The sequence below is a fragment of the Sciurus carolinensis genome, chromosome 10 (assembly GCF_902686445.1).
Source record: "Sciurus carolinensis chromosome 10, mSciCar1.2, whole genome shotgun sequence".
Lineage (NCBI taxonomy): Eukaryota > Metazoa > Chordata > Mammalia > Rodentia > Sciuridae > Sciurus > Sciurus carolinensis.
In genome coordinates, this window is record NC_062222.1 from 123439340 (window position 1) to 123452705 (window position 13366).

Consider the following 13366-nt stretch of genomic DNA (forward strand, 5'->3'; position numbering starts at 1 on the left):
GCTGGGCAAGGGCTGGTGGCAAGGCAGTGCCTGAGCTGGCTAACAAGAAAATGCCCATCCGCACTACTGCAGAGCCAGTCTGCAAAATGGGATGATAATACCTCTTCAATGCAATTCACGGATGTTTGCTAAATGCTACTGGCATATGGGTGTCAGGGACCAAACTCCCCTTACATGAAAAGTGCTGGAGAGGAGAAATGGAGTCCAGAGCAATCCCCACATCCACTACTGACCCCTCCTGAGGAAACTCAGTCCAATCTCCAGCTTCCTCCAGTCCTGTGTGCATCTCAGACATTTCAACTACCAAGGTAAGAAGTCCCCACTCCAACTGCACATCCACTGTTCTGGTGACTCGATTCATGTGCTTATTTCACCAGGTTCTAAAATCTAAGAGAAACCTTCAAAAGTAGAGACCCTGCTCTGCTCATTACCTTGCTTTTAATTTGCTGCCACTCTGAAATTGGATCTGCTTTTTGCTGAAAATCAGCACTCAAAAGACTGTTTCTACCACTCCATGTCTAAATCATTGTATTATTTTATTGTTTTCCAAAAGTTCATTAGGTAGCAGAAAGATGTATTTGTCTAAGCATAGACAAACTAAGTGTCAGACATATCAATAATACATTTTATTAAATAGAATGTCAATTAATTCCTTTGTGAAAAAAGAATGCATGACTACATAACATGATTTTTAACTTTTATTTTTTTTAATTCTAAATTAAATAGTGACAAAATTATAGAGCTCTCACAAAACGGATGGACTAAGCAAAAGTAGCGATGTAACCGGAATATGTAAGCTGGTTAAAAATTATCCTTGTGATTGGTTTGTCATTACGATTGCAAATCATCGGAATATTATTTTTATAAACTTTGCACCATTATTTCCTAGAAAAATTTCTAAGGATTTAAATTGAAGTTTCCATATATATCTGATTTTTTAATGTAAAAATCAATTTCAGTGGTTTTCTATTTTACTTTTTTAAAACCCTCATTAATCAATATACAAATAGAGGCTGTCATTAAATACATTCCCAAGCATAACAAATTCAGACTTCATAATCACAGATCAGTGGGTACAGAGGCAACCCGAGGTCATCTGAGAGATTGTCACCGAAGCAGATTTCCTTTCCAGAAGCAGAAGTGTCCTATCCAGGGGACACTGCCCAGCCACCATCTCTATGGAGGCCCCTCCAAGCCATTGCTTCGGATGACCTTGGCATACTCCTTGGCTGATGTGTAAGGGACCCGAGGTCTAGCTGGGTCTTCAAAATCAACATGAAAAAGACCAAACCGTAAGTTGTATCCATCACACCATTCAAAGTTATCCAGAAGGGACCAGGCACAATACACTTGAAGATTGACTTTATCAACATGGATAGCTGAAAGTTTGAAAAAAGAAAAATTACCATTTCTTGATAAGTTTTGAGAACACAGGCAAAATCACTAATGAGTACTCTGGGTCTTCTTCTCCTGGTCTGCTGGGGATCTCCATGGGAATAAGAATAAGCAAACCTGCTCTCACCTCTTTATCCACAAAAAATGGCACATGAAGTAATGCATATGTTAATTAGCCAGATATAGCCATTCCACTGTGTGTGAATGTATGTATGTATTTACATACATACATATATACACACATATGTATTTATATATATAAATCATATATGTACACACAGATATGCACACATACACATATATAGTATCAAAGCATTATGTTGTACACTGAAAAATATACAATTTTAATTTGTGAACTTAAAAAATAATCCCCTTTTCCAGTTTTCTGCTTGAACCAAACAGGATTTCATTCAAGAAGTTAAAATTACATATTATTTTAATTATGTAACCATTTATTCATTTTAACATTTGTTTTATTCATTTATTTACTCAGTGCACTTATTTAATACCTATGACATTTCTGGCACACACACACACACACACACACACGCACACACTCTCTCTCTCTCTCTCTCTCTCTCTCTCTTTCTCTCTCACACACACATACACACACACATTCTTCCCTGGTACCTAGGAGAGTATTCAGTAAAGACACTACCTAGCATCTCAGTATAGCCTCCAATAGCTCAGAAAATCCACTGGTGAGTTGGAAGAGGTAGCAGCAACATGCCTGAGGGAGTCCTAGACCTCAACTTCTATCCCCATGACGAAGCTATGTCTTACAATTTTGGAAACAGAACCACCAAAATGAAAAGGGTCCGCACACAGCTCTAGCCACACCTGCCTCCTTGACTAAGTACAAAACTGCTCTGGCTCCTGTCTCAGTCCAGTGCGGTTACTGCAACCCAATACCATAGTCTGGGTGACTTATAAACAACAAATTTATTTATCACAGTTCAGAAGGCTGGGAAGTCCTAAATCAGGGTGGTAGCAGATTTTGTCTTTTGGTTTATCGATGACTGCTTTTGTCCTCATGTGGTAGAAGGAGCAAGGGAACTGCTTCATGGCTCTTCTGATGTGGTCACTAATCTCATTCATGACAATTCTGTCCTCACAATAGAATCACCTCCAAAGGCCCTATCTCCGAATGCCATCTCACTGTGGGCTAAGATATCACCAGGAACCTAGGAAAGATGGAACTTCCATTCTACAGTATATAGAGTCATGTTTAAGCCCTTTAATAACAAAAAAAAAAAACTCTCCCCCACTGTGTATATTCATAAGCATGATGTTCCACATAATGTCATTTGTGAATTTTTTAAGCATATCCATGTATTCCACATCAGTGTGGAGAATTCTCTAAATAATTTTACAATGATTTCCATTGTTTTAGTCAAGAAATTGAGCTCATTTTTTATTAGTATTTTAAGTTTAGTAAAGCTCAGAGGTTGTGTGAGTCTTTGCATGGAACATTTTCTTTTTTAAAACCAGAATAAGTAAACTCAATCAATGCAACACACTAATATCCATTTCTCAGTGTAGAAATTAAATGAAAGGCAGGTTGGTTTCACAAGATGGCCCTATTCCTAAATAAGCTGAGTGAAAATGAACATTCATGTAATAAATCAGATTTTAATTGTACTGGGGGCTGATTTCAACCAAAGTGACTCATCTAGCTAAACTTTCAACAAAGCAAGATCCATTCTTCAATTTTTCTTTTGGTATCAATTTGCATTTTTCGGGTATCCTAGAAACACTGCACCCATATTCTAGCAAGCGTGCATTTGTCTCCATATCTTGGGATTTTTGTTTTTCTGACTGAGGATATTATATAAACAAAAAGTCCCTGGCAGGTTGATTGACACATAACCCCTCCACATTTGTGCATGGTGCTTTTTGCTTAGAGAGGACCTTATAAATGCCCTAAGTGGGGGAATTGAGTCGAGTTGGATTGACTCTTTTTAAATAAAGTACTACTGGAACAAAAAGGAAAATTTAGCATTCATGCACATGAAGTTTTACAGGATCAAAATTATTTACTAGCTATTTCTTCTTCTATCTATTGTCATGTGCATGTGTGTCTCCTCCCTTCTCTGTTCATAATCTGGAAATATCATTTTATTTAACAATTTACTTTTAGAGACCTACTTTAAGGACAGAATGACATCTAAGTACCAAAACAGCCAAATACCAGGCTAGAAAACAATAATTCACTTGGCTTTGTAATTCAACCTGGGGATACTTGAGAATCTGCATATTTTCTTCCTCATTTGCAGAACTACTACCCAAGGAGAAAGCCCACCAGGTATATAGCCAGGCAGCTCCTGGAAACACACAGTTCCACTGATCACGCATAAAAGGAGTGATTCATGTGCGAAACCAAGGGATAAAAATGAGGCCCTGCCTGCTTGGAAGGGAACAAAAAGGAAATCTTGACAATTTCATTGTTAACTGCCAGGAGTTCAACAGCAAGCTCTAAACTGCCCGAGTGACACTGGTAGATGTCTCTGCGCTTTCGCTGCAGGAACACTCGAGTGGAGAATTACCTAGTTAGGGCTGAGAAACTAGCCTGCTGGAATCCTCACCACACCACCGCTGGGAAAAATGACAAAACCACCCTGGAACCTGCACGCTTCTCCTCCTCCAATCTCCTCGGGAATGTAGAGAGACCATCATCACATTTCTAGCCACCATGATTTATGAGGTCCCAAATCTTGGCAGGGAAAAACACTTCTGTGAGTTTGCTTTCTTTCTTTAGCCAGGGTTGGGAGCAAACCCAACAAAGACCGACAGAACTTTGGAGCACAGCACGCGAGGATAAAAAACGCACTTATCTTCAAGTCAGAGTGTGGTGTGAACTGGGAGGCTGTGGAAAGGGTCTCACAGCCAGCAGGATGCAAAGATGCAAGGAGAAAAATCGCGAAGTCTTGCCTCAGCCGGGCTATTCTCATTTAGAATCCCATGCTAATGTTGTGTTCTACACAGGCACACACGCAGACACACGTGTGCACAAACACACCCACGTGCATGAGCACACGCTGCCCAGAATTAGCCAAACTGAAAAGGTTGAGGGCTTAACCATAAGACCACCCTCACACTTCTGAAAACACCTGCAAGTTCAAGAGGCTCCCCACATCACCCTGGGTTTTTGTAACTTGCTGGATGCACTCATGGAACTCACTGAAAACTGATATTCTCGGGGTTATGATTGTTACAGGAGAAGGTAGAGATGAACATCAGCTAAAAAAAAAAAAAAATAGATTCCTGATGCAGAGTCTGAGGAATTCTAAACAAAGTTTCATTGTTCTCTCCCTAGGAGTCAGGACACATTCTGTACAGGTGCTGACATGGGGCAATTCAAATAAAGCAATGCCAACAAGGGAAGAAAACCGGAGCTCCATTGTCCAGAGTTTTTACCAGAGACATCATTACATAGACATGATTGATTGATAGATTGATTGCTATGTGGACGAACTTGGTTTCCTGGTGAGCTGGTGACCCAAAGACCCAAATCACATGGTTGATCTTTTGGGTGTGGCTATCTCCATCCTAAACACATGCCTGCTAATTACAGCAAGAATTACCTCCCAGAAACTGAGAGCAAGGGCCAAACCACTCACAGGGGAAAATCAAATTCTTTACTACATACATGCATACCACTCAAACACACACACACTTAATTTAGAAATTCATTATTCATGGTAGTCGGAGGAATCTTCTCAAGTTACTGGTTTATGAAATGCCATAATTATGCCTGTGTCCACTAAATTACAAATGTCTAGAAATTGGGAACTAGGGGTCAATGGGTTTATTGCTCACAATTTATTAAGAGGTAGACCACAGGATTTTCTAGGATGCTGTAGGACATGCACAAATGTGCCAAGACAATGAAGCCATCAGACAAAGTACTGATCCACAGACGTGAACCCATGACCAGATAAGAGGAGAGGCTCAACATGGTGCAAAAGGTAGCCTTACAGCAATATGAGAAAAATGTGAGTAATAAAGCCCCAGGAACATGCAGGAAGAAAAGCATGGACTTCCAGATTTCCATGTCCAGGTAATGGCAAGCTACGTTATTTGAACAATCTTCCTAATGAAAACAAACAAAACACACCAGATGAAATATTTTCAATAAATCTCAAACCAATGGAAAGCTAACAGTTGAGCAGGTACCATTGGGTCAAGTCTCAGAAGTGAAAAATGAGAGTGATAGACATGGAAGCTACTTTTGCCTGATAGAATTTTCCAGTCCTCAGAAATCTGAACTGTTTTTGTTCTTCTGAGGTAAGGATACGTGTCTAAACCCAGAAGCACACCAGGTTGGAAGTCTAGAATGAAATTCCATATTCAGAAATATAAAACCCTGAAGGAATGAGCCCTCAGGGTAGGTGAGAGTGGTCCAGGGGAAGCTTGTCGTTGGGACATATCAAGTCAGCAAACATCTATTGTGAAACTTGGATTGATTGGAACCCAGACCAGTAGTACTCCAAGTGCATGGTATATGCACATCCAATTTTGTTTTGAATGGCAGTATCTATATTCCAAAATTTCTAATTGTTATTAAGATTATTTTAAAATATAATCACTGTACATAATCAAATAAATATAACCAGGCAAATGTAGAAAATGATCAAAAAAAGGAAATTAATGGAAACAGAAATAAACTCACAAAATTCTCAGTTACGAGAATGCCATTCAGATTATACAATAACCAAGTTCGTTGTGCTTAATGCATAGATACCCATTTTAAACATCTTCAGAGTTTAAGAATTCATAAAACTGAAAGGGTAGCTGGGATTGTGGCTCAATGGTAGAGCACTTGCCTTGCACTTGTGAGGCATTGGGTTCAATTCTCAACACTACATAAAAATTTAAAAATAAAATAAAGGTATTATGCCCATCTGCAACTAAAATACACATATGTATACATATACACATACACACACATATATATACACACACACGTGTGTGTATTGAAGGGGCATACTTGGAAAGGTAACTTCTGCAGGCTCAAGTTCAATGCCAGATACACCAGTTCCTAGCTGAAAGGAGCGTCTCTCTTCTCAAGCTCACAATGGAGACATTGATACCTATTAGGACTGCTGTCAAGATTAAATGGGATAGCACAGACCACAGCACAATACCCAAAGCATGCTGGGTTTCTGTAGCTTTCCTCATCTTGCCACACCTTAGAAAAATGAAGAATCCAAGGTAAAAATGTAAGAAGAGGTATAGAGACCAGGAATGCACATGGACAGAAGAAAGACCAGTGAAGACACAGCTGGAAGGTAATGATCTGTCATCCAAAGAGAGAGACATCAGGAGGATCCGAATTGGTGGTCACCTGGATCTTGGATTTGCTGCTTCTAGAACTGTGGGAAAATAGATTTCTGCTGTTTGAATCACCTGGTGTGTGACATTTTGTTATGGCAACATCAGGCTGGTGCCTGAGAACTTATTTTAGTCAAATATCTGAGTGATGTTTATGCCTAATCAAGTGTCCAACTCCCAGGCCCAGAAAATACTTTGGCAGTCCACTGTGGTTTTTAAATATAGTTTCTATACACAGAGGCATCTCTTTTGAGATTTTTGTGTGTTGGAGAATGTCTCCAACTCCTCTTCCTAAGAGTTCTAGCTAGAGAAGCCCTGTGCTAAGGGACACAGTTATATCTAAGCCAGGCCATACTACCTTTCAGAAATGGATCAGCATGAAAAGAATATGAAAATATTGGATGCTTAAAAGTTCCACCTGAAATTCCTTTTCAGCCCTCTGCTCTGTTGAAGGCTGATTTTATTCCCATTGATCAGAAGAAATTCTCTCAGTTCATCTTGTGAGGTGGGTTAAATGGAGGCCCCCAAAGGATTTGTCCATCCAAAACCTGTGAACATGACCTTATTTGAAAAAGGATCTCTGCAAATGTAATTTGTTTAAGGATCTCAAGATGACCACCCTGGATAATGGTGAGCCCTAAATTGGACGACTATGCTTGTAAGAGAAAGGAAAGGAGAGAAGACACATCAGGAAGAAGACTCTGAAACACAAGCAGAAATTCAAGAAACACCAACGATGGCCAGCAACCACCAGGAGCCAAATGAGCGACACAGAGCAAAATTTCTCCCATAGCTTCCCAAAAGGCCCAGTCCTGCTGTAACTTTAATTTTGGATTTCTGTCCTCCATGACTGTGAGAGAATATATTTCTGTGGTTTAAAGTCACCAGGTTTGTGGTAATTTGTTACAGCAGTCACAGAAAACTGATGCCCCATGTTCTTTTAGAGCAGTTGCCAACTGAGCTCTAGTTGGCAGATCCCCACCTGATCTCACCGGGAGCTTAAGAGAATTTCCCCCCAAGTCTGTCAAAGCCAATGAGAGAAAGCCTTCTGGGGACACAGCTCAAAGATGATTCTCTGGCAATTGCCCCCCACACTAACTTTGAAAATGAGTTTCTGAGTTTGGTTGAAAAGCACCAGGGTCTTTACAATTGCAAAGTGTCTTCAGCTGGATAACCATTCCTGCAAGAGAACTGGCACACTGGCTGCTTTCCCTCCCTCGGAAAAAAATAAAATAAAACAACATCAGGAAGATCTAAACATAGAATATGCACAATAAGCCCCCACACATACTTCCAGCTGAATAGCAGTAGCTGGGCAGCATCTGTGAAAATGTGCAAATAGTCCCAACACAGGAGGCCCCACCTGCAGATGCACACTCTCGGCAGCAAAAGCTATGACTCTCTGAAAAGAGAATCTTTGAATACCAAAAGCTAATTTCTAAATATTTTATAGGAAAATGCCAATTAACCAGAAATGAGCTGCGTAGTTTTCTTAATTAACTGTATTATTCCTACTCCTTATATTACACTTTGGGGAGAAAACTGCAAATAGCAAGGAGTTGAAGGCATTATATAAAATATCTAAATTGTAAAGCTGATCTGAGAATAGGTACCTGTCCATGTTATCTCCTATAATTTTTCCATCTATACTTCTTGTACAGTCATTTCCACTCCAGTAAAAAAGTTTTATAAGAACCAAAGTTTTTCCCATCCAGGGAACTTCTTTCTGGTCAAAAAGGCTGCCTTCCTTCCTCCTTTCCCTCCTTTTCTTCCTTTCTTTCTCTCTGGGACTTATTTTCCTTTTCTGTAAAATGAGGGTAACAGTGTCTTCTTGTGGGATTGTAGTGAGTATTAAATAACTAGGTAGATATCAAGCTCTATGAATAATGCTTAATTCTTAATGAACACTTAACACACACTACTTCAAGGCTGCCATTGTTGGTTTTATTTCTCTCGGAGTCTGGGAGGGTAATGAATGAAGCATTTTTTTCTCTTTCTCCCATCTGGTTTCAAACACCCTTCAGAGGGTGCAGAGTCAGCTTTGAGCACCAGTGCTCAGAACCAGAGAAACCAGGACATCCAGGAAAGTGCAGAATCCTGGACAGGGCTATACTTTGTGGTGTGGTCAGTTGTGGGTCATGAAAAACAACCAATAGAAAAGTGGAACTTAGGGTGATGCTTCCAGGAGCACCAGGGTTGCTGAAGCTCCCCCGCTTCCATGTGCTAGGATGGGGACACTATCACTCAATTTTCCCAGGACCCTGTGGTAACACCTATTCCGTCTTTATTAAATAAATACATGTCATGCTAGCAATTGGAAATATAAAGGTGAACAAAGTTTTACAAAAGTCCTCTTTCATTGCAATTATAGGTTATGTGAGGGCATATCTTAATCACATTGTCACACTGTGAGCTTTTAATTACAGTCTGCAAAAAGCAGAATGAAAAGAAAGAAGAAGGAACCATGAGAAACAATAGGTTAGCTAACACATATTGAAAATGTGGATACCATTTCAAGGGTTTCATGTATGCATCAAATCTTTCAATCTTTACCATCAACCTATAAGATAGACAGATACTGTCATGGTCCCCATTTCAGAAATAGAGAATTGATGCCCAGAAAGATTAGTTCTGGTAAAGTTCCTGCAGCAACTGAGAAGGAGGGTTGAGATAGAAACCTAGCAGGTTAACAGCAGAGGCTGCAGACTAAGTCACAGCACCGTACTGAGTCTTGCTTGCACTCTGTGGTAGATCTGTCTTCATCAGCAGGGTGGGACCAAAAGAGAGTGGAGCAATTTTCTGAAGTGAAATAGAATCCAGAGCCCAAGGATGAGTTAGAGTTACCTAACCCTATCAGCCAAGGTTCTTTCTCAATTTTAACAGCAGCTGACTTGGCCAATGAAGCACTAAAAAGGTTGGGTTGAAGAAATAGGCTCCAATGAAGTTTTCAGGGCCAGTGTTCAAAGTCAACCACAAATCTGGTTGGTTGGAGAAACTGCTTCAATTCTAAAGGTCTAATGAGAACCAAATCCCATATTTTAAGTTGCTGCCAAAGTCTAACTTTCCTGCCACCCCCGTAGATATCAGCATTCTGGTGACTTCTAGATCAAAAACTAGACCATAGCAATCATTGTCATTCCCAGTCACCATTCCTAAATGACTCTGCTGCCATCCTCACTAGAATAAGAAGTTCTGCCTCAGCCCAGATCTTCACCTTTGAATGAAATTCTCACATGGAATGAGGCTGACTGGTGAATCACATGTCTGCAACTCTCACTCCAAGAAACCAAAAATCTCATCTTCTCCCTTGGAGAGACAAAACTTGTATGAAACAAGTATATTGGATACGTGCTGGGAAGCCCAGGGAACTTGACAGATGTCCACTATACTAGAAGAAGGACTAGAGTGATCCAAGAAGAATAATGGCATGTGTGAAAACTCAGCTTTGTGAAATGTTCACAGCACATGCAAGGAACTTAACACAAGAAAATAGATAATAAAGAATGATGGGGAAGGTCCCAGGCGACACTCAGACAGAGATGTAGGTCCTGATAAAGGTTTTAAGGACCAATGGGAAATCCTTGAAGGATTTTAAGGGAGGGAGTGACTTTAACTAATTTGCATTTTTTAAAGATTCTGATATTTGTGAAGATACATTTGAGTTCAGCAAGAATGGAATTGGAGAGAACACTTAGGAGTGACTGCAGTCAATCAAGAGGAGATGATGGGAGTCTGGAGTGGGATAAGAAGATGGAGAGAGCCAGACACATGCAAAATACACTCAGACAAAACCAGCAATTCACTGGGCTATCCAGGATGAAGGAAATAAGAAAGCAAAGTGAGCATAATTTAATTGATAATGTTTTCAATCTCTGAATTAGGGGATACTGGATATAGACAAGCTTAAGAGGAAAGGCAGGGAACATAATGGATTAAGCTTGGTTGTGATGATTTTAGGATGCTATTTTGACCTCCAAATGAAGAGTTAAACAACTCTCCATTGGTAGTAGTAGTTGGATAGACAGAAAAGGGACTTGAGGTAGAATTTGAGATAGGGATATAATGTTGGAGAAATGACCCAGAGATGGTAGTAAAAATCATGATTTTTGAATGAAGAATTAGAAAACAAAACTTTGGTGCACGTCTTATAGCATTCTAATATTTAAAGATAATGTGGGAAGGGAGATTGAGAAAAGGACAGAAATGTCTCATGTTTTGACATGATAAAGTGACAGGGTACACTTTCTATGGGTATAGTTTTAAAAAGTCACACAACTAGAAGGGACAATTCAGGAATGAAACCTAAGGCTATCTGACTACAAAGCCCATGATTTTTTCATCAGCATAACATGGAAAGTTTGCAAGTCTAGACACAAGGATCGTAAGTGACATGCAGAATCAAAGTCACCATGGGAAGCACATGGAGTGCCAGACCATGTGGACAGCATGAAGGGATGGATATGGGAGAAGCACCTGGAACATAAGTCTTCTAAGAATAAAAATCCAACTTAGATGCTTAAGACCTTATATGGTCAAATCCCTGCCTCACCCTCTACATCTTCCTGTCCTTTCCCGGCCATTTTCCAGGCACACTGGCATACTATTTCTTCTTAAAGCCTTTATACTAACATTTCCACCTGTCCAGTTTGTTCCTCTAGATCTTTACCTAATGGAACTTTGTGCTATTCAGGTCTTAGTTCAAATTCGCCCCTATAAGAGGTCTTTTCTGAAGCGCAATTTAAAATCCTAGTCCCAAACACCTCATTCTCTCTCATATCATCCTATACTACTGTTTTGTGATCATTATTATGAAATGAAAATGTATTGTGCATATGTTTATTCATTTATTTATTTCTTGTTCATCTCCTTTGGAAGACTGAAAGTCCCGTGAGAAAAATACTCCTTGCGTGTCCTTTCAATATGCTCCACCTGAAGAAGGGTACCTAGCACAGGGTAGATGCCAAATAAGGACTTGTTTGAAGTCATGATGGAGAAAGGAAGGTAAAAAGACATGGAGGACAAGAAGAGGGAAAGGAAGATAAAAAGTGAAGGAGGAAAGGAAGGAGAAACAGCTTAATACATTCTTAATGAAACTCTGGTATCACTATTCTTGTATTGGTCTTAGAATCATATCTCCAGGATGAACAATGAGGAATTCAATAGCCATTGATTCCCCACACCTGAGCATGTCGGAGTGCTCCAAGCTGACCCTGTTTTCCATAGCACTCAGCCGGATTCAAGACCCACTTTCTGACATTACCCAAAGCTTTCCCCACTCTCTGTGGCTGCTACCAGATTTTTGCCTGTGATTCCCTGTGTTGAACCCCCGTGTGGCCCTTGGCTGCATTTCTGGGCAGCACTTCTGCTAACTTGGAAAGTTCTAGATGCTCAGGAACAACTCCATTGCTCTCCCCTGGAGCACAGCATTAAACTTGAAGAACAACTCCAGGGTCTCTGGAGTACCTTAGGGCACCATATAGATGCTCCGAGAGAAAACACCTTTCATCTTACACTCTTATCCCTAGCCCAAACAACACGTTTTGGCATAGACATCTTCTTTTAGTCCATAAGAATATTGATCTACTTGCATAGAGAAAGATCTCGTCTCTGCCAACTATGACCACATAAGAGCAGCTCTTTAAAATAAAAAAAAAACAGTCAAATATTTCTTTACTCATAAGAAAGACTAATTTCTAGGATCTATAGGTTTAGAAACAAAAATATAGCTACCTCAGCAAATAAAAAAAAATAAAGAAAGAAAGAAAGAAAACACTGAAAGTGGGGACCAAAGAAAAATATGTAGTTTTACTCTGAAACTGATTTAGGGCTTTCAAATTGTAGTTCAACAAAGTGTAAACTGAAAAAAAAATAATAATAATAATGAATCTTAACACTCCCTGCTTAAATTTTATCTTTCATTCTCCTCTTACATTTATAAATACTTGATTAAAGGTTTACTACTATATATATTATTATTTTAGGTGAGTGATCCTCATACAGGGAAAAAATATTTAGTCTTTGCTCTTAAGCTGCAAATAGGCAATAAGAGCAAAGAACACATACAGGTTTCCCTACAGTGCTCATTCACTCAGTACCCCTAACTTCCTCTATGTAACCTGTGTGAGTCAGGTAACTCTTTTTTTTTTTTAATATTTTTAGTTGTAGATGGACACAGTGCCTTTATTTATTCATGTGGTGCTGAGAATCCAATCCAGTGCTTCACACATGCTAAGGAAGCACTCTACCACTAAGCTACAACCCCAGCCTGAAACATGTAACTCTTTTTCCAAAGTCTGTCTTCTCCTTTTGTTAGTCAGCTTTTCATCCATGTGACCAAAATACCTGACATGAACAACTTAGAGGAAAGGTTCATTTTGGTTCCATAGACTGTTGGCTATATTGCTTTGGGCTTGAGCAGAGGGAGAACATCATGGTGAGAGGACATGGTGGAAGGAAACTTCTCAGAGAGACCAGATAGAGTCCTCAAGAGCCTGCCCCCAGTGACCTACTTCCTTTAACAATGCCCCATCTGCCTGGAGTTTCCACCACATCCAAGGAGTTCATACAACTTATTAATCCATCAAATGGATTAATCCACTGGTAAGATCTAAGCTCTCGTGATCAAATCATTTTCTAA

General features: G+C 39.7%; 1 protein-coding gene across 1 annotated transcript in view; it reads right to left on the reverse strand.

Annotated features, from left to right (window-relative positions):
- Positions 1 to 1176: 1176 nt before the first annotated feature.
- Positions 1177 to 13366, reverse strand: part of LOC124995082 (cytosolic beta-glucosidase) — a 108544-nt gene continuing 96354 nt past the window's right edge. Inside the window, exon 5 of the mRNA XM_047567528.1 lies at positions 1177 to 1379. Within this exon, the coding sequence (XP_047423484.1) occupies positions 1177 to 1379 (203 nt within the window). The remainder of the gene's footprint in view (positions 1380 to 13366) is intronic.